The 27,661-nt window shown below is 30.6% G+C and overlaps 1 protein-coding gene across 2 annotated transcripts in view; it reads right to left on the reverse strand.

The window, feature by feature from the left end:
* sli (slit guidance ligand) overlaps positions 1-27,661 on the reverse strand; it is a 153,781-nt gene that overhangs the window by 90,297 nt on the left and 35,823 nt on the right. For both annotated transcript variants that reach the window (XM_070634239.1, XM_070634238.1), the window contains exon 2: positions 11,979-12,769. In XM_070634239.1, coding sequence (XP_070490340.1) covers positions 11,979-12,256 — 278 coding nt within the window. In that variant the 5' untranslated portion in view covers positions 12,257-12,769. The remainder of the gene's footprint in view (positions 1-11,978; positions 12,770-27,661) is intronic.

The following is a 27,661-nucleotide window of genomic DNA, read 5'->3' on the forward strand; positions in this document are numbered from 1 at the left end:
GCATATTTATAATACAACAAAATGTAAAAAAATGGCATAAAGATGAACATGAAGACGCCGAAAAATGACAGGCAAAAAAAAAGTTTCTGTCGTGTCCCAACGTGAAAACAGAGGTTGGAGTAGAAAAAGGAATTTCCCTCACAGCAAGTCATAAAATGTTTTGAATTTTTTTTCCGTCATTCGCAACCCACCTCCAAAATTGTTAAATGTTCAACCTTTTCTACGTTGAAAAAAATGAGAATTTAAGGAGCATATCGCATTGCAAATAGTGATCCCAAAGAGAGAAAAATGGTTGTGGAACGTGAAAAATGTGTCTCGTGCTTGTTTAACATCGAAATAAAGCGTGCTGCTTGAAGGAAGTGAAGATGGATAGCGCGTACACAAAAAAAAAAGATGACAAATTGAATAATTTACTTTGTATGCTTATGATGACTTTATTTCTTTTTTTTCATTCCTTTAAATTTTTTGCCCTTTTTTTTCACTGTATATCACATCAAATTGTCATTAAGGGGCCACTGAATGAAGAAATAAATGTAATTAGATGCGAGAACATCATTAGAGTACTTCTTTTAATCTCCGATTCTCTAATTCATTTAAAATGTGAGCGCGCACGCTTGGGCAGCTGGAAGGCAGATTCAATTACGGTTATTTCCGTTCGACATATCTATTCCTATCGTTCGCTTTAGCACTGCTTTTGATAGAATTAACTTACATCATAGTTTCATTTTGGACTGACTAGAAATTGTCATTATATTTTGATTGTAATTTGAGAAGGGTATAAAGGATGGAATTTTGGTTAATTTGAGGATGTTCCTGCAACTTTTTTGTATCAAAATTGATCAGTTTGGATTGATTTCATTCATTATGTCACTAATTATTCCAGTAAAACTTTTTGAAGTGAGATTTTACCGTCGCCATTTTGAATTTTCGGCCACGTGTTTTTGAATTTGTTTAAATCTCTTTGTTAACTATTTTAAGATGATTTTCAATATTTAAAAGCATTTAGTTAAACTTTTGCCATGTTTTTCTTCAAAATGTCAAGGTTTTCGTGGATTTTCAATAGCTAAATCCAAAATTATTTGAATACTTTTCAAAGTGACAAATTTTCCCCGCCATTTTAGTTTTCCTTTCATTTAATATCAAATTTCCTAAAACTGCGCCTCAAAGCATCTTCTCACTAAAATTTCTATCTAATATTAATTTTTTCAAACAACTCGCGAAACATGACACTGAATTGATACTCATTTTAATTAATAAAAGCCATGGAGATTGCCATTAAATGGCAACTTTCTGTGATGGAGCAAGGAAAAAAAAAAGTTTCTTAATGAAAATTGCTTTGTAAATTTTTTTGTGATTCGGTGACGTGAGTGAGATGGAAAGATACATTTTTATTATTATTGTCATTATTAGTACAATTTAATTATATTGAAATGGTAAAAAGCTTTTAAGCGACATCTTCGGAAAATAAAAAAATTCTTTTATGCTTCCCAATTATCGAGAGTTGGTTTTTTGGGTTGGAAAATTTCATTAAATTGTGCTTCTTTTCCTCCTTCCATGCTCGAATATTTTTAATTTAATTATTTTTTCTCTTCTCATATTATGATTATTATTATATCTCGAAAATTAATTCAATATTGGCATCAATGGAATTGCTGGCTTTTATTGAGTGCTACTTTGAAATTTAATAAACAGCAGAGACTAAATTTTTTGGGTGGTCCCGCAAGCGTAGAGGAACTTTGCGTTAACCTTTTGAATTTATATTCAAAATCTAGATTCATTTATATACATTCGAATATTAAGCATTCACCACCAGCGTTGTTGCATATCGCATGGCTATTAATTATGCAATTCTCTCTCGCACTCCCTTTGTTCAATATTTTATGTATAAAATTTTATTTTTTATTTCATCCTCTGAATTATACAAAAGAAATAACAATGATGAAGATCAACAGCAACAGCAGAGAAAAAAAGCAGCACCAGTTTTTTTAATGAATTGCATTTGTACATATCGATGCTGCATAAATTCTTTGTTTTCCTCTCTATAACACATGCATTCTCATATTCCAATTTGAACAGACGCGAAAAAAAAAATTTATGCGAAATGAATAATCTCTCAAACCATCATCATCATCTGAAAGCACTTAAACAATAACAACAACGCCAGCCGTTTTGCTTGCATTTAGAATAGCACTGCTGTAAAAAAAAAAATTGTGAAGAGTGTAAAAAAGAGTTTTGCTGCTGTTAAATGCTTTTCGATATTAGCATATTTATGCAGATGCATTCATCATCATGGTTTTCATCAAATATATGCTATTTGTAAGTGATGGGTTGTGAAACGGATGAGGGCGACTTGAGTAGCAGATTTACATTTCAGTTAGAGAGCTTAAAGGTTATTTGCAATAGACTTTGGAGAAGGAGAACTGATTGAATTTAATTTGATTTGAATGCTGGTAAGTTTAAGTAGTGATTTGATGGATTATGTGTGGAATGCTTAAGCGTGGATATTAAAGATGTTGATTTTTCTGCTTGAATGATAGTAATTATGCATTAAACTGTGTTTTGTCTATCTTTTGCCACTTTTTTGCATAAAAAACTGAAGAAATCACTTTAATTGAGCAATTAAGATGAGAGAAAATTGCAAAAAACTTTTCGAAGTGGAGAAAAGTCCGCCATTTTGGATTTTCTAACTCGTCATTTTGAGGAAAATGAAATTTCAGGTTCGATTCCCAAAATCACGCAACATCAAAAAATATTTCATCAACAACACCAAATCCGCATCAATATTCAGAAATTTATTCATAAAATAACAGTAATTAACCATTAAAATTTTACAGCCACATTAAAAAATTTCACAATTAGGATTCACAAGGATCATTTTCCGCAATTTGAACAGCACACAGAAATTTAATATCACAAAAATTTCATAATAATAATAAACTCCAATAAGCATAATTCATAAATTAATAGTTAATCAATGTAATATAAAATATTTACCATCAATCATCAATTAATTGTACAGATACCCGCTGATTCATATCACGATTGAGCCTTGACAATTGAAGTGTCAATAACTAAGTAAGTACTATCATTAAATAATAAATAATCACACATTTATGCGAAAAAATAAGTTGTTTGGCATTTTACAAGCTCGATGATGCAAACTGACTCAACTAATAATAATTCCTATATATCGCCTGTCATTCCAATTGACTATAAATGTATTCAATATGCAGCATGTTAATTGAAATTATACACAGCAAAAAAAAAATGGCAATATTTTTTGATCGTTAAAATCCACTTTTTATCTCTGTTGCAGCATGCAGCTTGTGCAAAATTGTGTGTATTTGTTTGTTATTTGCGAGCACAAATCGATTGGGAATGGGATAGAAAAAAAAACCGTTTTGTAGATCAATTTTTTATGCAAAATGTGATTTAATGGCTATTTTGACTAAATGGTCAGGAGATTCGGTCGTTGACACAATTGTGCCATGTGAAATTTTTAGTTTTGGTGAGAATTTTGTGGATTTATGCTGTAGATTTGGAAAAATCAGCGAAAAAATGTTAAATATGAGAAAAAATGGTGCTCGCCATTTTAGGGGAAAGTCAACTGTAAAATTCAAATGTAAAATGACCGTTACAAAATTATATGTATTATTTTAGTCTAAAATACCAGAATTTGAGTCATAAAATTTGTAATTGCCAATAAATGCGCCACAATTCAGCATAAACCATGACTACCCCAAACAAATTTCAATCCGTTTTCCATAAATCCATTTATTAGTAGCATTTGTAATGCTGCAAAAAATTGCATTTCAATTTGATATACAAAATAGTTGGATATTGATAAAGTGAAGCATAAAAAAATATTAAAATTTGTAGTTGTCGTTCCTGCCGCCGCTGCGCCTTGTTTCATTTTCATAATCCAGACAACAAAAAACACTAATAATTTTAGCAATTTAAATGATACATTAATAAGTGTTACAATGCAAATGTTTAGTGCGAAAAAAGCACATTTGTGGTTAATTTCCTTTACCGCAGTCGTAAAAAGTCTGCAATAAAAAATAATATTTTGTAAGTGTGTCCAACAAGAGATGTGCCTGCACACGACCTGAGAGTAAATAAGTCAACATTAAACACACCTGTTTCACTGCCGCATCTCGTTAAATGAGAATGAACAGCAACAAAAAAAGTAAAGTTTGAATAGATAATTTATGCTCTGATAAATGAACAGCATTCAACAACATCGGGGATAATTGACTGTTAATTTGCAAATATACAAATTGACTTTTTTTTTCCTTCTAAAACTTCTTCTTATTCTCCTTCCAGTTTAATAATTGATTGAAAATAGAGACAAGATTTATGCTCATATGTGTGAGCACAGCCACGATTATACTTATGTGAAAAATGGAAACAAGTTTATGCAGAAAATATATAAATTATTTTAAATGCTCAATTGTGGCTCAATGTTAATAATTTATGTATAATTTAACTTTACCGCGCCGATATGACTTTAACTTATGTTATTATTATTTTTATTTTAAATGTTTCATTCCTAGCTAGCTATTTTTTGCATTATTTTCTTTGTTGTTCGATGGATATATATTAATAATAAAGTTAAGCAAAATATTGAGACAGATGACATGGAGCGGAATTAATTCCTTTTTAAAGGTTACTTGAAGTGGGCTTTGAGTGTAACAATGAGGACGGATATTGAGACTAGATGTAGTCAATTGAGGGTAATAAGCTTATTAAATGATTTAAAGGGTGTGCAACTATGATTTTTGATAAAGGGGGTACACAACTACGCTTATTAAATAAAGGGGAGTCAATCTTATGTTCTCTAAATAGTCTAGCACAGAACTAACTTTAAATGCTCCAAAGGGTGCTAAACTAAGCATCTAATTGAAAAGGGGTGCTAAACTAAGTATGTAGACTTGAAAAGGGGTACGCAACTACATGTATAATGATTTTAGTGATGGAATATACTCTTTAAGTAACAGGAAGAGGACTTGATCCAGAAACTTTGCGATTCTGCGCTTACTGCGATTCCTACTAGCTTACTGAGTTGTATGCCCCGCTATAGTAGTTCTTTATGAAACAAGACTTGTCAAGGAACTAAAAATTACTTCCAAGAACTCTCTCCATTCTACCTTGTCCCCTATATCCCATGCTTAAATAATAACTGTGTGGAAATATCGAAAAAAAGACTCTAAAGAAATAGTATATAAATATACAGCAATTTCAATATCGTACTGAGAGTGCTGAAAGAACATAAAAAAGTATGAAATTTATTTCCGTCGCTATTCGCACACAGTTCATTTCTTTAACTCTATCGATTACTCATAATGCCATTGCATATAAATTTTATGATTAGCGCTTTCCTTCTCTCTCATTTTCTCTTTTAATGCCATTTTTTTCTCCATCGTCGAGCTAATAAAAAATATGGATAACGAGTCATTTTAACACATCAGGAATGAATAAATGGAAATGCTACGAAAAAAAAATGTCTTAATAGATTGCGCAATAATCTTCTCATTTAAATAACTTCTTTTCAGCTCCCTTTATATTCATAATTTTTCCTCATGAAAAACTGGTTCCATTCATCTTTCAGCAAAGCTAATTGCTACGCAGTTATATTTCCCTCATATTATATTTTGGAGGAACAATGAACATTTTATGGAGTTGTTCTCTTGTTCTTACATCATTTATTGTTGTTATGCGGTAGGGTGAGTCAGGATGTGGCCAAAATGTTTCTTTTGAGACGTAAAGTGCAATTATAAGACGGAAATTCGGTACTGAACGCATCATTGAAGCAGAAAATGTTACTGAACGCACTTTTGAGGCAGAAAATTGTTACTGAACGCACTTTTGAAGCAGAAAAAGTTACTGAGTGCACTTTTGAGGCAGAAAATGTAACTGAATGCACTTTTGAGGCAGAAAATGTTACTGAATGCACTTTTGAGGCAGAAAATGTTTCTGAATGCACTTTTGAAGCAAAAAATGTACTGAACGCACTTTAGAGGCAGAAAATGTTACTTAACGCACTTTTGAGACAGAAAATGATACTGAACGTACTTTTGAGGCAGAAAATCAACTAAGTAGCCCTTACACTGAGTCCATTGGCAAACCCTTTACAAAATGATTAATATTTCGTTGCTTCATTGTTGCATGTTGTCTTTTTAAATGTAAAATAATTAGTTCCTTCATTTCTAAAAAAGAAATTTTTTATACATTTCTTAATGACATTCATTAAATTTGTAGCTGTAGATCGGCAATCAAGCTTGTTTCTTTATATGACACACGGAATTGAAAGGAAAAAAAAGGCTAATTTAACATTTTATTAGTTCACACATAGCATTCAATTAAAATGACTTCGTAGTAGTCGTTTACTATTGCCGCTGTGCTACTATAATTAAATAATATAAGTATTCCTGTATGTCACACACATTTTACTTCACTTTATAAATTTTTATGAAGCTTTTTTGCTTCTTCTTCTTTTTTTTCGAGTTTCGTTTCACATGTTTTCATAAAGGAAGATAATTATAGTTCCTTTTTACTTTTCTTTATTGGTTGAGTGATGGAATAGAAGGAGTCGATGGAAGGGTTGGGTGCAAAAAAGTTTTCTTTTCCTCTTTGTTGTGAAAATTGTCACAAACATGCATGATTTAAGGGGATGTAACTAGTTTGATTGATGGATTGTGGTAGGTTTTATGATATAGGATTGCTAGTAATTATGGTCAATTTAATTTGCATAAGCGAGGAAGTGGGCTATGGAAGTATGAAAGCTTTGATGATGATTGTGCTGAATTCAGCTATTTGGACTGAATTCAGCTGATTGTGCTGAATTCAACTGATTTTGATTGAACTGAATTCATCTGAATGTGCTGAATATTGCTGTTTGAACTGAATTCAGCTGAATTTGCTGATTGTGCTTAATTCAGTTGACTGTGCTGAATCCAGCTAATTGTATCGATTTCAATAATTTTGCTGAATTCAGCTGATTGAGTTGAATTCAGCTGATTGAGTTGAATTCAGCTGATTGAGTTGAATTCAGGTTAATGTCTTCAGATTGTGCTGATTGTGCTATATTCAGCAAAATATTAATAATTCAATTAAATATGCTGAATTCAGCTTAGAAGCCTATAATGTACTAAAACCAGATCCTTCCTCTAGTAAACAACATTTCCACATTTTTAAATCAAAATGCTGCATTAGTCAGCAACTATCATCTTTACATTCTTTCCCTTGAACTTTCCATCCAACTCAATCTTACCAATTTTCTTTCCTGACATTTTCAGCATGCAAAATTTTGACATTTTATTAACCTTCTCAAAAATAACACAACATTCTTGCTCCAAATTTATTACTAAGTGACTTCCAATCCTTGTCATAAACACGTGTATAGTCATGACTACATATTACACATCCTTACAAAAATATTCACTTTTACAATAAAACTAGTGTTGCTTTAACATACATTATAGGCAAATGGTGAAGGGATAAAAAGAAGGAAAGAAAGAGAACATAAGAACTTATAGCCCATGGCATGAAAAATAAAAGTTTTGTCTCTACTCTTTATAATAGTTCATGGAAAACTTTCTGCACACACATTCATATAAAGGAAACGAGCAAGCACAAAAAGGTTCGTCTTTGGATATTCATTTCATTTTCCTTTCATTTGACAATTTTTCCTCTCTCTTTTCGTCTTCATCCATAGATTGCCTTTTGCATGATATAGATGAACGTTCTTATATACTTAAAATAAAATAGCTATCATGTTGTGGTCAAGGGATGGAGAAAGTTCTACAACGGTAAAAATTGTATTTGGATTTTGAATGTGCGTGAGTGTAAAACTTTGTGCCTGAAAATGTGCCTTTGAGACATTTTTTGTAGATGACAAAAATGAAGAAAAATTGGATGTTGAAAAGGTGACTTTGGAGATAGAGAGAAGAATAAATTGAAAGATAATCAGCTTGTATCAAAGAGTATCAAAGGTTTATACCTGAAGTATAAACTAATGAATGGATTAAGAAGAAAAATTCAAGTGTGGTTAAAGTTGCTGATAGGATTATCGAGTTTAACTTTAGTTTTAGTTGAGGAGAGTTTTATTGGGGGATTTTTGGGGCTTGAAATGTTTTGAAGTGTGTTAAGTTTTGGATGATTTTGGTGAAATTTGTACAAATTTGCTAGATTTGACTATTTATGACTAGATTGTGCCATCTATGGTTAGATTGAGCCATTTTTCGCTAAATTGAGCCAGATATTGCTGAATTGATCCAGAATTAGTTGAATTCATCGAAATTGACTCCAATATTGCTTAATTTAAGCCACATGTTATTGACTTGTGCCAGAATATGCTAAATTCAGCCAAAACCAGCTAAATTTGAGCCAGATTTTGCTGAATTGAACTCCAAATCGCTAAAATGAGGCAACAATATGCATCTTTAAAATTCAAATCATAAAAATTAATTAAAGTTCAAAACGATTTGTATTCAAAATCCCCTAAAGTCAATCCTTTCCAATCCTTATCCCCCAATTTTAAATCCAATTACTTCCCTCAATTTTCGTCACTCTTATTTGACTTTTAACTAAAAAAATATTCCCCAATTTTTTTTTTGTATTCTTGATCCTTGACTCATCCCCATCTATTATTTCCCACAAAATTCTCTATTTATTGGAAAGTGATGAAAAAACTATAGGCCGTATGTGCTAAAGGTCTCCGATGTAACATGCCGTAAAAAAAAGTATCACTAACCCTTAGAGAGTGGAAAGAAATGAAAAAGAAAAAGTCAATTTTCTTTGGTCGTTTTGAAACATTTTTATTCATGCTACGTAAATGTTTGTCGAGCAAAAGGACCAAAGTGACTATGAATGGCAAAGCAATTTTCATTTTTATTCTTATTGGAAAATTTTCCTTTAAAGAGAAAAAAAGCAAATCCCCACTACAAATTATCATCATCTTACTTCTATTGTTATAAGAGACGGAAAATCCTCAACTCAGCAAATTGTCGCTCAAGTAGCTGATTAGATTGTGCGAGACAATAATGCGATAACGTGACGATTTATTCCATGCAAACACAAGTGAAATTCTCTATTTTTTTTTGTTGCTTTCTATATCTCAATATTCTCATCTCTTCTAACAATTACATTTTCACCATTCAACAAACGACTTTGCTATGACGACATGATGCGATAGATGGATAAATATATACAAAAAAGTACACTTTCTATGGTGTTTAAGGAGACGAGAAGAAATTTTCTTTTTCGCCGAAAATGAGACCGAGGAGTACATGGATGTACATGGCTGCAGAAGTAGTGACAAGTCATGGACTTGGAAAAATAAAAAAAAAATCTTAGCTGGATACACATCAAAAAAGGTTAGAATTTGTAAAGGTAACAAAAGTTCACAAATCAGATTTATGAGAATCGAACTCTTACAATTTGCAAATTATTCAAGATCTAAATTTTCACTCAATTAAGATTTTGGCTAGAATTTAATATCCTTATTCTAATTTTCTTATCCTTTGCAAAACCAAAGCTAGTTCAAAATTAAATCAAAAATCATTTCTGTTAGCTCTTGTGAAGTATATAATTTCAGAATTTTTTCCGGCAACTTTTTCACACAAAATTTGATAAAATTTTACAATTTTTTAGCGCCAATTCAGTAATTTATGTGCACAGCACATCCAATCATCTACTCCCCGGGAACAGTATCAAGAAAAAAATGTAATTTTATTGTGCTCACTTTCTTTCCATTCATTCATTTCATTTTTTTACTGATAAGAAAGTTTCGTTTCCTTCGTTTCCTCTGCTGATGATGATTTTTTTTTTGCCATCCCCACGCTCCTTTCTTATTCTTACAAGCAGCTATGACTATTCATAGTCTATACATCTTGCGTGTGTGTGTGTGTATCTATGCGCATTTTCGGGGTGTGTATTTGTGGATTCTTTAAATGTTGTTAAAAATTTTTTTCGTTCCTTCTACTTGTTATTTTTCCTTCTTTTATGTACGTATAATAAAGAAAATTATCACCCTTAAGGTATTACACGCTTTTCCATTTTCTTCTTCGTTTTTACTTCTCTTATTTCGCTACATTCATATTTATTTACTCATTTAGAGGGAAAATTAGAATAGATGAATTAAGGAACGGTGGAAGATAATAAGGAGAATTTTTTAATGATTATAGAAATTTTTTGTGTTCTTTTTTTATGAGAGCATAATAGATGGATTTGAAAATGGAAATTGTAGATTAAGATTGGACTTTATGGAGTAGATTGGGAGTTTTGGGGAGTTGGATGAAAAATATGGAGTTTTATGAGAGTTTTTAGGATTTTAAAAAATATAATGACAAAATTCATTATAAAAAATGTTAAAAAAAAAATTCAAAAAAATATCATAGTTTGTTATTGCTTACTCGAATATTGAAAATTAAGATTCGAATTTAGTAAAATTGGGTTAAGCCAAAAAATATTAAAATTTCCCTTAAAAAATCTAAAATTCTCCAAAACTTCCTTTAAAATTCAATTTCTCTCCTAAAAATCTCCAAATCCAAAAACAAACATCAATCATCATTCTTAATTCGATTACAATTGAAAAAAATTTTAAATCCCCTCTCATTACAATATGAAAAAGATGCAAGAAAAGACATTCAATTTACATCCATAAACGTACAACAATGAATGGATGAAAAAATGAGCGAAGGAATTAAAATTTCTACTTCATCTTCACATTTCATCTTCTCTTTACAAATCAATGGTGAATAATCAATGGCGCGATTATGTCTGATTTGTACGGCACATTGCACATTCTTTCGCATTTTCGTTTTTTCTTTCTTTTGTGTTACGAGTAATGTTGAGATATTGAGGAGATTTACGTAATTTTGATTTGTTGAGGAGTATAGGCGCATTTTTAGAGGGGTTTAGTGTTCCTTTTGAGGAGTTGGTCAAAGAAACTTGTCATTTTTAGCTAAATTTTTCCCTATAATCAGCTTAAGCTTGAAGAACAATGTTCAATTGATGATTTTTTGGCATTTTTTGAAGAAATTGGAAGCAAATTGAAGTTTAACGGACTTTCAAAATTTGAAATTTTCTAGAAACTTAACGAAACTTTAACGACTTTTTTGAATATTTTTCTAACGGTTTTTTGCCTTTATTAATGCAAACTTTCTCGTTTAATTACATTGAACAATTCCCTTGAATTTTATGAATGTTCAGACCAATTAACATGCTACATGTCGACCTCACGTCTTAGAAAACTAATTAAAATATCAAGTAGCTTTCATACCTCAATCACCCACCTATCCAAACTGAACATCTAAAATCTCAATCATTTTTACACAAAATAACTGCATAACAGATATAGAAGATAATACGCGATGATGAATACGAGGAAATGTGTAAAAGAAAAGTAAACGGTTTTTTGTAGCTAATTGCTAATTGGCATTTCAAGCACTGCTAATAATTTTTCAGTCTGTGATATTTCGCACTTTAATTAATTTCTTATTTTTTCTTCTTCACTTAATAATTTTTTTTTTGGTGAGTGGAAGGCAAAAATTCCAGAAAAGTTGTGTTTTGTGCTTTATTATGCTGTGCTGTTGCTGCCGATGTTTTTTTTTTATTGCCTTGCTCGCGTCAAGCTAATGCAAATTTTATGTCGCACGAGAGCGGCAGCTAATAAACGTAAATCATTATAATATTAATGAGTAGTGGGGGGTCATAATATCTAAGATTGCTTAAGACTGATAAGGTTTGGTAGTGGGAGTCGTGAGTAGGTGATGTCACCCCAGTCAGTGATGTATCATACCCTCATTAAGAGTGTAGATTCAATTATTCAGAAATAGACGATTAGGATTAAGTTCGAAACCTAAAAATGCATTGACATCACATCCGTACGACTCCCATTGTAAGACTCATAATATTTCGCAAGGTTATCAGAAGTGTATTTAAAAAGAATTAAAGTTTAAGCTCATAATACTCACAATCTTTCGGTCTCTAATGGAATTTTCCTTGGCACCGATGACAATCCACGATGTGAGCAGTCAACAGTATGGCCATTACACGTACATAGACGAGGACATTTTGGTGATAATGTGTCACTGTTGCTACTGGCAGTACTTCCACTGCCGCCACCATTGACATTTAAACTTGATCCATAATAGCCGCCAAAGGGTTCAGCACTTGCAATTATGGTCGTTATCAATAATATTGTAGCTATTAATAACATCTTGTTGTGGTTATAAAATAGCATTCGATACATTTTGTGAATTACTCATTTACACACATACGATGAATATATTGACGCGGGTCACAACACGCAAACTTGTATAAATGCTTCTTCTTGCTTGCTGTTTTTTATGACAACATCAACTTGAGAACCTGACTAATTCTTTTGAGGCAAGAAATTAGGAATTGTTATTGTTATTGTTATTACTTTTTATGATGTTTATGCTAATTTTTCACTTTTTTTTCAGGTAAAATTTCTGTTCTCCGTCTGATGATAATGAGGCGATGATGGAGAACGAACAGTATCGACTACTTTCGGACGTTCTTCTTTGAACAGAAGCAATAATTAAATTAAATTAAATTTTGTCGATGAAATATTTAATTAAAAAATTATAAATGAGAAGAAATTGCTGCCGAGTTTCGCTATTAGCTGTTGACAAGCTCTCTTTTTTATATGCGGTATCGTTAACACTGATGTCGGATTATCTCGGGACTTTTTTTATTTCTCATTCAATATTTCGCTGCCGTTGAAATCACTTATTGAAGTCTGAAATGACATGAAACAAGATAGAAAATATGTATGAATAAATTAAATTGTATATATGAGGGTTAAAATATATATTATCAGAGTGTGGCCATCTCAAATTCGAGTTTTTCGGTATTAGAGATTGTCGAAAAATTCGAACTTAACTTATTTTAAAATAAAAATTTACGTTACGAAGAAAAGTTAAAGTAACGGTCAAAAAAAATTTGAATTTTAACTACAATTTTTTTTTTGAAAAAATTTAACGGTCGTTCTTGAGACAGCCACACTCTGATATTAATGTGGTGTGTGATTGAGATTTAAATCAATATATTTCTCTTAAAAAATATTATTAAATTAATTTTTTTAATTATCACAAGCTGTTGTGCACGCTTATTAAATTCATATTAATTGGTTCAGTGGCTATTTGTCTTATTTTATTCACATTTCATACGAATTTTAATTACTGCTGGTTGTGAATTTTTTTTATGGTCTTTGAGGTTTGAGTTGAGTTAAAGGCTTGAATTTTATAGCTATTGGTGATTTTTATGTGCCTTAAAATTACAATTTGTAAATTTAATGGAGATTCTTGGAAGGATGCTGTTGATAGAGACAGGGTAGCACTTGGTATTGGACGTCATATGACCTGTACAGACAGCGAAGACAGTAAGTAATGGAAATAGAAAAAAAAATAAAAAACATTTAGCCCAAATAAAATAAATTGTCAAAATTTTCCGTTAGGATTTGAACCTTAGCTTCACTGACTAGAATAATATACATCATTATTATTATTAATCCCTTTTAAATCTAGTTGCGCTAATTCCTTAATGTATACAACAAGTCTATTAAATTCATATATTATGATACTTTACGCACTTAATTTAATTAAACTGCAATTCCTAAGCAAATTATCATAATTGACATTTAAAAGAATTTAAATTAAAAACAACCGTTAAAAACTTAATATCGAGTTATGATTAAAAATCCATCCCATTCCAACATCGGACTGTAAATAAAGGCTATTAATAGTAATATAGATTTAAATTATTCGGTCTATAGCTATTGCTTGCAAAACTTGATTATATAATGCTAATTTATATATATGTATAATAATCGCTATCCTCATGAGAAGTAGGTAAGATAAATACATAACATTTTATCACTGTAGCTGGAAAAAAATTAGCAAGACATGAGAGGAAAAGAAGAAATAATCACAAAAACCGGCCCCAAGACGATTTCTACAAATCAGCCTCCTGTAATCGATAAATTTTGTTATCGACAAAAGAAGGAATAAATGACCAGAAATAAAATTTATTAACACGATGAAAAATCGAAATTAGCTGGAAGTCATCGACTGTATTTGGCTCGGCTTCTTATTTAAATTATCCATTTACGCTTGTTTGTCTCTCTCGGTTATATTTTTGTGGCCTTTATGGCTTCTTCTTGACTTCTTATCTCAGACATTAAATCACAGTTTTATTCACGAGTATAATGTGCTTAATGTGATAGATGATGGGCCATAAGTTGATTTATTATTTGTGTATACTTTTTTTCTCATATGAGCGCAGAATTTATAATTTTTTTGTTCCTTCTTTTTGTCTGAATTCTCTCATTTTAATTTTAATTAAATTCTTCATCACAATGCTGCATATAGGATTTCTTTGAGTTGACTTTCCTCATTCTTATTGTGTGACTTTTGGTTTTGGGCTAGATTTGACTTTTGAATGGGAATTGTTGGGGATTTATGGATTTTCTTGGGACAAAGGGGACTTGTAGCTTGGGTTCTGGCTATTGAGTCTTATCATTGGATATGATTTGAAGGCTCATATAAACTTGAAATGACTAGAACAGCAAAAAAGGGCCAAATTTAACTAGACTGACACTGGGATCGAGCCTGGGACCTTTCCGTCGAATACCTGACTTCCAAACCAATCAGACCATTGCCGCTTAGACAAAATTATCAGTTTTGTCTAATTTTGATTCAAGCCTAACCTCAAAATCCCAAAAACCTAATTTAAATCCAACCTCAAAATGCGTCTCAAAACAACCAAACAACCTCATCTCCCCAAGCATCTCCTCACTTTCATTCTTAAATTGTCGTCGTCGTATTTATTAAAATACTTAAAATTCCATGTGCGGCTTTTTGAGGAGCAAAAATAAATTAAATTATAAATAAAAAAAAAATATTTCTGTATTTCTGATTTTAAATTGCATTCTTGTTCCTGTATATAAAGACATTCCAACATGAACATGCGGTTGGTCTTTAATTATTACTCTTCCTGAGATTTCAGAAAAAATTAAAGTAGTCAAAAAAACAACTTTACGCATCGGTGGACACACTAAGCACCGGGTTATGTCAATGAACACAAATGATAATATTATTAAAAATTATGTAGACATAGACATACATGATGTAAAAGGGGTGCAATCATAATTGTAGATGCGACGCATACTGTATGGAACCCTACCGTATATGAGCACAACACGACCATACCCACACATTTATTGTGCATAGTTCCGGCTTAAAAATTTGAAATTCAATTACTCTATGCTTTGTAGTTTGTTCGTGGCATATTCAGGTAAATGAGTAAAGCGATCTTATTATTAAATAATTTTTTATGATGCCATCCTCTCTCCCCCTTTGCAGTATAAAAATGTAAATTTACAAAATGAATTCTCTTTCAAGTCAGGTAATTTTCTGTAAGTACCATAAACCATCATTCCGCATAATTGCATTCAATTGCAATTTACTTTAAGAATCGTTCTTTTTTTTCTTCTCTGAGGGTTGTAAAGGAAATAACTAAACATTCTTAAAAAGAGGGGAGAGTTCGTGAGTGATGGCTTGGGATAGCTGATCTTGGTTATGCCCTAGTCATGATTTAGAGAGTATGCTAGTCATACCTTAGTCATAATCTAGGTTGTTATATCTGTTTGTCTCTTGCCCTAACTATTGTCATAATTTAGGACGTATGCAAGTTGTACCCAAGTTCTGATCTAGGTTATACTATGGGCTAGGCTCCTGCCCTACTCTAGAGACACTCTAGTCGTAATATAGGTTATTTACTAGTCATAATGTGGTTTATATTCTAGCAATTGCTCTTAGTCATACTCTAGGTTAAACCCTAGCCAATCTGTAGGTCATACCTTAGTCATACTGAAGTCCATACCCTAAACATCAACCAATACTCAAGAAATAACCCCAAAAAACCTCAAAAGACCCTTCAAACTCATCAAATTTTCACGTCACCACTAAAAACTCCATAAACTGCATCAAGCACATGTCAATAAAAAATATAGTTCTGCATGTCTGCATCATCATCAACATTTAAAGTATAAAAAAATTTACCGCAAAATGTGAGTGATTCCTGAAGCAATACAAAATAGAAAAAAAGTAGCAAAAACTGGATTTTCGGCATTATAAAAAATATCTTTTTATCTTCTCATTCAAGACGACATAAGGAATAGATATGAGTGTATAAATGTGTATATACATGGAAGAGGCAACAGAAATGTGCTCTGAATATCTAATTGCCAATTGCTACAATTCATTTTATTTACCTCTAGTCTAAGACGAGAGGAAAAAAAGTTCATCGTGTATAACTTTTATGTGTTATTTGCCATGTAAGCGTATTCAGGCTGCTTCACTGGATGGAACATTTAGTGATGCTACAATGCGTCTATAATTTTTTGACTGCCACCTTTACATACTAGCATAAAAACGCTGTCAAGTATAACGGGAACAGTCGAACTAATGACTATAACGAATGAGGAATTCATTGATTCCATCGTATATCTTGCAATAAATTTCCATATGAAAAGATGGAAGCGAAAATGTGCGAATTGATGGAATATAAAGTAATAATCATGGAGAGTGTGAATTGATGGCACAAAAGATGAAATTTCTTAATGAACGTAAATAAATAGAAGAAAATTTGCATGCCGAGGTGTGTTTGGGTTTATTAATAGGTAGATCAAAGAAATTAATGTGTTCATCTTACTGGATATTGTGGATTTTATAGTCAAAATGTTGGAATTTGATGTTTATTGCGTTTTAAACATATTAAGCAATATCCTGAAATATATTGTCTCTAAGACGTCATTTAGGCTATCCCATGGACCACAATCAGCTTGTCCACCTAGTGAAGCATCCACAAACCCATCATATCCAATAAATTTCATCATCAACACCCATCTTACGCACTATTTACTAGTTCATTTACTTCAATTTACTAATCAATAAAATAACATTTTTCACACCTATTACAAAGCCGTCTTACACCTTCTGCTTTGTAAGATCTAGTCTACATATGGTTTATTTTACATATAGTTCACACATTGATGATTAAATTCTCTTAGTAGCTCTAATCAATGTTGGTAATATGTGAAGAATTCTTTGAGGCGCCAAAGATAATCAAAAATTCGATTGAACTAGTTTGTAACAGAACTGAAGCTAGCCTGTAGAATTTCCAGATATCCATGTGATTAAAATTAGTTAGAACTCAATGATTCCAGCGATAAATCACTCATTCATACCTCAAATCAATGCCAGAATCCCCATAAATCCACAAAATAAGCAATCTTATTAACCTTTCTGCCAAAAAAAAGTATATCCAACAAAAAAAAGTAGAAATTTTTTGACAGCAACAAACACAAGCCGTCATAACTTCCGTAGTCCCGCAGTCAATTAACAAACAAAACCCTATAGGAAATAATTTTTATACTTCCTCCTCAATATTCATAGTGAGAAATCCTTTCGCATACGTCGTGTTCTGCATGTAATACATTACTATGTATGTCTATGGGTCGAATAACAAAAAAAAAAAGAAATGAAAAAAGATAGACAAGAATAAGAGACGAGATGAATGTTACACACGGGACCCTTTTCTCAGTTAGTCAGTAACACATAGGAATAAAAGAAGTAAGTAAGAGATTCTTCATCATTTGGGGGGTTGTGCATGGATGATGTTTGGGTAATGAGTTTCTAGTGATGACTTGAGATCAATTCCTTGGCTTTTTGGGTTTTGGGAGACAAGTAATAATTTGGGATGCACCCGGGATGCATCCTTACTCAGCACGCTAACAAGTAATGAGCATACTTGCTTAAATGCGCGTATTCATGGGTATACTCAATTAATATAATTGAGCACGCTCTATATTGTGAGCATATTCCCCTTGAGTTGCACAAATCGATTAAACGATCAAATACTCAGCTTCAAGGCAGATGTGACTTGGACTTGATGCTGTTTTCGGCTAAAATCAGTAACTATTCCAGCGTCACAGCGACCTGATGCCAGGTGTATCAATAGATCGATTAATAGACTTGCTATTCGTATCCATGAGCGTGTCTCTTGCCTGTCCAAGGAAGTAAGTAAGCATACCCATCGTCATCATAGAGTCTAACAGACGTCATTGCCAATCAACTCCATAAATGTGCAGAATAGAAAATTTTTTCACATTTCAAAAAAAAAGTTTCTTAATATAACACGTATTGACAGATATTGGCAGGCAGTGGAAAGTAGAGATGGGAATTGAGGGGGGAAATGAAATGAAGAGATAACAATAAACTGTAATTTTCATCACCCAAAAAACAAATTCTTTTATTATTTATAACAATACAGTATTTTCTATAAATCTACATCTTTGCAATTATCTGTTACCAAACAGAAACAAATTGACAATTGAGGACGAAATTCAATTTACTCGAAAAAGTGAATCCCATCCCCATCTATATAAAAATGAGAAAATTAATGGCATCACACCAGTAGGAAAATTAGAATTTATAGTCACATACCAGAAATGAATGTCTTTATTAATTATTCAATGACCAAAAAGCGACCCATGTGACACATTTTGTTCCTAAATTGTTATTTACTGTATCTTATGGAATTGTAAGGGCCTGTCGGTTAATGCCAATAAATTTTCACGTTGTCTTGAAATCCTTTCTTTTTTTTACTGGCATTTACGTGCCACATGAGAAATGCTGAAGATGCTTGAAACTAACCAAATTGATCTATATATTTATGTCTTGAATGATCCCATCCCGGATGTTGTAGATTAATAAGCTCTTGAAATTTTTTTTTATGTAGCATAAAAATAGTAAAGATGAAGAAGAATTTTAGTTTCGGAATTAAATTGAATTGAATTAGATTAAATGCAGAATAGAGCACATGTCATGTTCTTGATGGATATTTTGAGATATGCTGTTTAGGGTATTGTTGGTGTGCAGCTTGTTACTAACGGGAATTGGCGATTTAAACTAGTTCAAATTATAAAAATTGGTCAAATTTTGAAATTTAAAAGAATTTTGAAATTTAAAGGAATTTTGAAATTTAAAAGATTTTTGAAATTCGAAAGAATTTTGAAATTTTAAAAGATTTTTGAAATTCGAAAGAATTTTGAAATTTAAAAGAATTTTGAAATTTAAAAGATTTTTGAAATTCGAAAGAATTTTGAAATTTAAAAGATTTTTGAAATTCGAAAGAATTTTGAAATTTAAAAGAATTTTGAAATTTAAAGTTTTTGAAATTTAAAATAATTTTGAAATTAAAAAGAATTTTAAAATTTAAAAGATTTTTGAAATTCAAAAGAATTTTGAAATTTAGAACAATTTTAATTTTAAAAGAATTTTAAAATTTAAAAGAGTTTTGAAATTAAAAAGATTTTTGAATTGAAAATTAAATTTCAATTTTTTCTCGATTCAATTTCTTAAGTCTCCCTAAAACCATCCAAAATCCGGAAGATGAGATTACCGAATATTTGTTTTTACTCTAATTGTAACCAATTTCTATCTTCTTATTTCATCTGCAACCCTTCCAGCAAATGTATTAAAATAAAACAAAATCAATGCCAGTAACTATCCAATAAATATTTCATTCAAGTCTCTTTTTATCTTCTTTTATGTTTCTAATTATGGATTAAATTACAAAAATAATCGACATTTACTAGCAATGCACAGATTGAATTTCTATTCTATATTCGTTAGCGTCACTCACTTAGCAGTACGGGATATGTACTTGAGGGAATTAGAGAAAAATATACAGTTTCAAAAATAAAATGTTAAGTTTTATTAGTTTTTATTAACAAGAGAAATATGGATGGATGGAAGTGTGAGGAGACGTGAATGAGAGTGTGATTTGGTGATTATTGAGGAACTGAGCGAAGTGGAAATTAAAATTTAATGGCGGGTATTTTATGTTTTGAAGTTAGGTGAGGTTTACTGCATTTTTCTCACGGTTTAATGGTTTTTGTGGAATTTTAACAATTTATGTGTAAATTTGAAGAATTTTAAGAATTTTTAAAACAAATTTTAATTTTGTAAAAATTTGAAATAATTAAAAATTGAATTTTGGTTTTTTTTTAAAGAAAATTATAAAAAAATCAAAAACTATTTTAAATATGTTTTTAAATTTTGAAAATTAAAATATAAACTCTTTTTTTAAATTTTAAAAAATAAAAAAATTCAATTAAAATTCACTAAATTAAAATTTGAATATTAAAATTAAAAAAAAAAAATTTGAATTTTTAAATACAAATAAATCAAAAAATTTAAAAAAATTTCAATAATAATCCTCTAACAGCAATAACAAATCTCCAAAAACTACACAATAGCACCCAAAATTATACACAATAACCGTTACAATAATACCCAAAGAATATTACATAAATCATTCGCCATTAATAAAGTCTAATTAAATTCATAAATCACATTCAAATTAATAATTTTCCAATATTTATTACTCTAATCTTTTCCGTACTTATTAAAAATAATCCACAATTGTTGTCGAATTTTAAAAACTTTTTTCAATTAAATTTTATATTTTTCTAAAATTTATATTCCATCTGTAAATCGATATCCAACAGCTATTGATCACCCCTAAAGAACATTATATTATTTTTCAGCTCTAATAGCTTCTGTTGTTTTGTTGCACTGCTGCTTTATCGAGCGGAATTAAATTAAATCCCATTTAGAAATGAGCAGACGTTTGAAGAAAATGATCGGAAAGTTATTTTGATTAATTAAATGCTTAGTCAATAAATATTAATAAATAAGCCATTATTATGGCCTCTAATTGAGTTCTCCCCGAAACGGAATGAAGAGAAACATCCATCAATCGAGCGATTTTGTAGTTAATAATCATCGTTAATATATGTATGTTAAAAAATAAATTAATCGACCTAAGGAGATGTTCCATGCTGTTGTCTTCTTGCTTTTAATTTTCGTCTTGGGTATGTTTATATTTGAATTCAATATTGGATAGGCGTTTTGGATTGATTGGGTCAAATATGATGATTTTGTAGACTTTTTAAAAAATTAATTAATTATTTTGAAGTTTTTGATTTTTTTGATTTTTTTGAAAAATTTTTGAATTTTTTTGAAATAAATTTGATTTTATTTTTTAGAATTTTTTGATCTTTTTTTTTTGAAATTTTTGATTCTTTTAAAATTTTTTGGATTTTTTTTTAACTTTTCGAATTTTTGGAATTTTTAAATTTTTTTTGAAACTTTTGAATTCTTTTAAATTTATTTTGGAGTTTTTATTTTTTTAAATTTTTGAATTTTTATGCAATTTTTTTTTGAAATTTTGAATTTTGTTTGAAATTTTGAATTTTTGAATTTTGAGATTTTTTAATTTTATAAATTTTGATTTTTTTTTGAATTTTTGAACTTTTAATTTTTTTCTGACAATTTTGAATTTTTTGAAATTTTAAAAATTTATTTAAAATTCAATTGTTTGTGCTAAAATGCGCTCTAGACCTCCAAGTCTTCTCTATTATCCTCAAAAGATTTTCCTCCGACAATTCTTCTCATTTTTTAACTTCATCGTTGATGCGCTCTTTTATTAACATACGAAAAAAAAAACATGAAATCATATCATTACCGTTGTTATAATATGTGCATGTTAGGGTATTTTTAGACACATAAACATGTTGAATTTTTTTCTTATTTCTTCTATGCATTTTGTATACCATACACACATGATATATGTAAGGCTGTTGTGTATGCTTAGCATAAATAACAGATTTTTTATTATTATTTCGTAAATATACCTCTTAATTAACTTTAATCAAGTTCTCGGCTTTACTAAGTCGTACACACATTTTATGTATACATGCATGAATATATGTTTAATATTATGTGTTGAAAAACTAGACCTCGTGTAAAAAACTTTGTATTTTTCTTTTTGAGCACAATAATATTATGCTTTTGTACATGCATAAGGAAGCATGTCTAAATTGAAGTACATGTAGTCTACGAAATGTTGATTCTTTCCTCTGTGTACTTATGCTCGTGTAATTGAAGTTTTATTGGGGCGAAAACAAAAATTGGAGTTTTATGAAGGAAATTTTAATGAATTATGTAGGGATAAATTGGTAGAAATATGTCGAAGCGAAACAAGCAACAAAAAAACCATGTTGCAGACAGTACAAACTAATACACACGGACGTTGACAGAACTATAAAAGAAAAGATTAAGGATAAGTGGCAGTCAGAATGGAATTTGGAAATAGGCAGCCAAAACAAGCTAGGAATCATTAAAAAGACTATTGACAAATGGAAAACAATCAACTCTCTGGATAGGAAGGACCAAACTGTAATTACTAGACTTAGACTTGGACATACAAGACTGACACACGGACACTTAATGGAACGGACGAGCATGCCGACTTGCAACTGTGGAGAGACGATCACAGTGCAACACATATTCAACTGTAGTCTGAATAAACAAATACTGGACAAGCATAAAATAAATTTTGACGCACTTAAGGCAGACGATAAGAAAAAATTGCAAAGAGTGATCGACTTCGTAAAAGAAATAGATATCTTCGATAAAATTTAATCCACACTAGCTATGTTACAACTGGAACGTAAGAAAATTAAAAAGCACTGTACATAAAAAATGAATTGAAAAAAAAAGGTTTTTTATGCCGTTTGAAACAGTTTAAGTACTTTTCAGACGGCTTTTTCCTTGAAATATGTAAAAATTGGATGAAAAGTAAAGGTCTTTAAATTTAAATACGGACCATAATAAATATAAATATAATAATAATAAAAATAATTGGTAGAAATATGGAACTGAATTACAAAGGGGGACTATTTTTAACGAGGACTTCTCTTACGTTTGGAGTAGAATTTCAGAGAAAAATCATGAAAAGCTGGAATTGGAGGAGGCTCTTAAAATGCAAATATTGTACAGAATGAGTAAGTATGAAGTTTATGTAGCTTTGTTTGTTAAATTATTGCAGATGTAAGAATGAAATTTGTTAGAAAAATTTAAAAATAATCAAAGTTATGAAGTTCGAATCTCAAAATTTGATGTGAATTTCAACGCGGTTTAAGTTTTTTTTAATTTTTTTTGATCGAAAATTACTAAATTCCAATGTTCGATTCTCAAAAAACTCTCAACACCAAATAACACCTAACCATGAATGGAAGCAACAATTTCAAAAAATTCCTTAAATTCCCAAACACCTTACAAAACCAAAAAACATCATCCAACTTTTATGGCATTTATCGACATTTTCACAAAAAAATAAGATTCAATTTGGTAAAAAGTAAAGGAATTCTCAGAAAACAAGAATTTTGCTTTTGTCCTTTCACGTAAGATGCCATTGAAACAAAAAAAAAAGAAATATATATTCCCGCTCACTTCTGTTGACTCAACGTGAGTTTTGCACTTTTGCAGTATTTTTATGTATTTGTTAATTTCCTAATTTATTGCAGGTTCTCATCTCAACCGAAACTGAAAAAAAATTATTTTTTTGTTATTCATAAAATCACGTTTCTGTACCGATAAAAAAAGGCACAAGCAGAGGCAGAGAAACATTTTTTTTATTGGGGTCGGCATTTAGTGATGTTTTTGGGATTTGGGACTTTTTGAATCTGAAGAGACAAAGAGTATGCTGTCGATAGCTTGACTATCTTAAGGATACTAGGTGAGCATGGTCATGAGCGATGCTCGCAGCTGAATCTGGTCTTGAGAGCATGCTTTTTGCCTAATACGGAGTATCTCTTGTTCTGCATTCTCATACGCTTCACAACCTCCAAATTAAGGACTATACCTCATCAACAATCAACTCCCTTACTAAGCCTTACGATGCCGATTTTGAGGGCATGCAAAAGTAAATAGAAAATCAAAAAGAGAAGCAAAAAATATTTTTTTTTATTCCTTTTGAATTTTTTTTAAGATTTAAAATCGTATTTTATGAGAAATAAAAGATTTTTTGTGTTTCAAATCATCTTTTCCTCCTTAAGCTATTTGCGAATGCTTTATGTCGCTTTGCTTCTCTTTCAACATATACACAAAAAAAGTCTTTTCATTTCTCTTTTTTTTTCATTTGAAATGAAATGAAATAATAAAACAAACGCCGTGTCAGTTTGAAAAAGATGAGGAATAAGAAGTAGAATTTGAGATTTTTCAATAGAAAAGAAGCAGATTTCGTGTTGATGACTTTATTACGTGGATTTAAAAAAAAAAAAAACTTCACAGGAAGGAGAAACAAAACAAAATAAAAAAATATGTAAACTTCATTCTTTATGTTTCTTTTATTGGACATAGCACAAAATGATCAGCAGCTACCTCTACTTCAGCATGAATGTTAAGCAAATAAGAGCTGAATATTTTTTCTTTTATTAAAATCGCCAGAGTTCATCAATCAATGACATGATTCTCTTTTTCTTTCTCTTTCCTTTCAACTCGTTTACTTTTTCCAAACAATAACAATAACATTCATATAAAGACTCGTTTTTCGGGTTCCTACTTAAGTCATTAACGCTATTTACTGAGAAAAACTACTTTTGATTAGTAAGTTACGCAGTTTGGATTTCTAATTATGAAGTATCTTGGAAGTTGTTAAGTGATTTTAAGGGAATTTGAGGCTTTTTGCTCAATTCAGCACTAATTACGTAAGATTCAGCATAACTTCAGTACAATTCAGCTTAATTTAGAACAAATTCAGCTCAAATCAGAACAAATTCAGTTCAATTAAGCACAAATTCAGTTCAATTCAGGACAAATTCAGTACAATTCAGCTTAATTTAGAAAAAATTCAGCTCAAATCAGCACAAATTCAGTTCAATTCAGGACAAATCAGGACAATTCAGTACAATTCAGCTTAATTTAAAACAAATTCAGCTCAAATCAGCACAAATTCAGTTCAATTCAGCTTAATTTAGAACAAATTCAGCTCAAATCAGCACAAATTCAGTTCAATTCAGCTTAATTTAGAACAAATTCAGCTCAAATCAGCACAAATTCAGTTCAATTCAGCTTAATTTAGAACAAATTCAGCTCAAATCAGCACAAATTCAGTTCAATTCAGCTTAATTTAGAACAAATTCAGCTCAAATCAGCACAAATTCAACACAAATTCAGCACAAATTCACCACAATTTACAAACTGCTCCAACACCTCTGACTTGACATCTCATAACTAATTCGCACTAAGTAACTAAGGAATTCTCCCATTACTTCTCACCCAAGTCATACACAGTTTCTCTTTCCAAATCATTTAGCAGCAAAAAAACACAAATAAATAACTTGAAAAAAAAAAATATGAAAATATTCAGCATTTATTTGTTTTTGATACATCGACGCACCTTAAATTGGTAAGACGTCATAAATAAATAATTAAGTAGTAGACTTGATAATTTATAGGAGGAAAGAAATTTGATAGATTTTTATTGCTGAATACGCTTAGATCCGAGTCTCTTATTTTTGACAATCAATTTACATTTCAAAATTAATGGAAATTGATGTGGAATAAATTTAGAGTTTTTTGGAGGAAAATGTCAAGAATTTCTCGTGTGATTAAGCTTTTGGAACAATAATAATGTGTGAGGCTAAACAAGCATGAGATATTATTTGATATTTATTGGTGTCGTATATAAGGTGGAATTTTATAAGCGATCAATATATGATTATAGTTAATAATAGAATTGGAATTTAAATGGTTATAGTCAAGTATGTGATCTTTTGGGTTTTGTTGATGGGGATTTAACTTTGTTGGAATGTCTTAATAGAACTGTTTGAATCATTTAAAAGCTTTGGTTAAGGATCAAATGTGCTGGGAATTAGAGACTGGCAGAAGTTGTCTAAAAGAAGTTCCAGCTTTCGACGAACTTTAAGTCCGGCAATGAGCCTGCTTGTGGTATCGCCAAGTAAGTAAGTAATTAAGTATTTAAGGATTCGATATTCTGGAATATTTTAGCAAAAAAAATCGGAATAGAATCAAAAAAACAACATGTACAACAAAGTTTATAATGGGATTCGAACCCATGACCTCTTTATATTTCAACATCACGTATTTCTTAACAATACATCTGTCAACCTCTTTTACTAATAATTTATAAAGTTGCAAAACATGAATCATTAAGTAATAAATGCAATAATATTAATTACCCCACAAAATTCTACATTAAAGTGTCATAAAGTGTCTCGATTTTTGCGGTTTTAGATACCATTCGACTTATGGTATTAAAAAGTGTTGAAAGACAGTTGAAAGTCTCGAATAACATGTGGTTCATAATATGCTTGAAATGAGGACAAATTTTTAAATTGAAAATGTCTTCTTTTTGTGCTGTTTTGACAGAATTGCTGTTGAGGCATTAAGAAATCTGTCAACAAATTCTCTCAACTCTTCACTGTCGTTAGACAAATTCTTGTGAAAAATTTTAGGTAATTAAGAAATCCATTAAACCGTTAAAAGAATTCTTTATGCCTTCATATAATCTTCTTTTTGGTAATTCATCGAATCATGAAATCTTTTGGCGTTGAGTCACAATTTTTTGTATGAAATTTAATCTTCCGACACGCGAAGAATTTTTGACAAAAAAAAACTTAATGATTTCATTCTCGCTCTATCGCCATCTATCCATCGTGATGGACCAAAAAAAAAAAATTATTTGCTTCTCAAGCCAAAAATTGCTTTTTTATTTCTCAATCATCACATGGAATATGCTTGAACTTCAACAATTATTAATTTGACATGGGTTTTTTTGTGTACTTGTTCATCTACATGATATATCCACACCAAAAAAAAAATTTTATATCTTCTTGACTCAAGCATCACATGAAGATGGAAAGAGAATTAAAAAAAATACTTTTTTATATTTGGACATCCGCTAACATTACATTACATTACATGTACCAAAAGGTAAGAAGAGTTAATTGAATTTTTTGGGGTTTTTTAACTTTTACAGAAGGAACTTAAAATGTTTTGAGGGTCTAAGGCGCATTTTTTTGGGGGTATTCAACTTTTATATAAGGAATTCAGAAATTTTTGGTAAATTTTGGCACTTTAATAGAAAATATCATAATCTTCTATGTTGAGGTACCACAACTGGAGCCTGGAATTCATAGTGGAGACGTCTTTTTGGACTTTTGGAGCCCCGGACTCCCAAAGTTATGCCAAATCTGGAATATATTCAATACTTCAATATTCTTATATACTAGTTTTGCCAAAATTATGTGCCGAAGCACTTAGTATACCTTTAAAAGCTTATGGACACGCCATGAACCAAATGCTGATTGTTGTTTCAATTGAGGCTTACCACCAAGGTGCTCTGTAACCCAAAATGATTGGAAAACAATGATTTAAACTTATGACTAGATTGTCAGCATCATTATTGCATTTTCCGGTCTGAAGTGACTCTTAGAAGCTCTAATGCACAATTTTAGTGATTAAGAAATGAACAACAAGCTATAATGTACCACAGTAAATGAACAATTCCTTCAAATTGACCATTAACTCAGTCAAAATGACTTCATTACCCCACCTCTCATCTCCAGCACCATTCGGTCAATATCAATCCCTCATAATGTAAGTACAAAAAAAACTAAATACAAATATGTACATCGTGGCAATCAAACATTAACTTAAAGAAATATTTTACAAAGAATAAGAAAACATTCCAAAAT

The sequence above is a fragment of the Chironomus tepperi genome, unplaced genomic scaffold (assembly GCF_022539635.2).
Source record: "Chironomus tepperi strain 1889 unplaced genomic scaffold, CSIRO-AGI_Ctep_v1 contig_85, whole genome shotgun sequence".
In the NCBI taxonomy this organism is placed as follows: Eukaryota; Metazoa; Arthropoda; class Insecta; order Diptera; family Chironomidae; genus Chironomus; species Chironomus tepperi.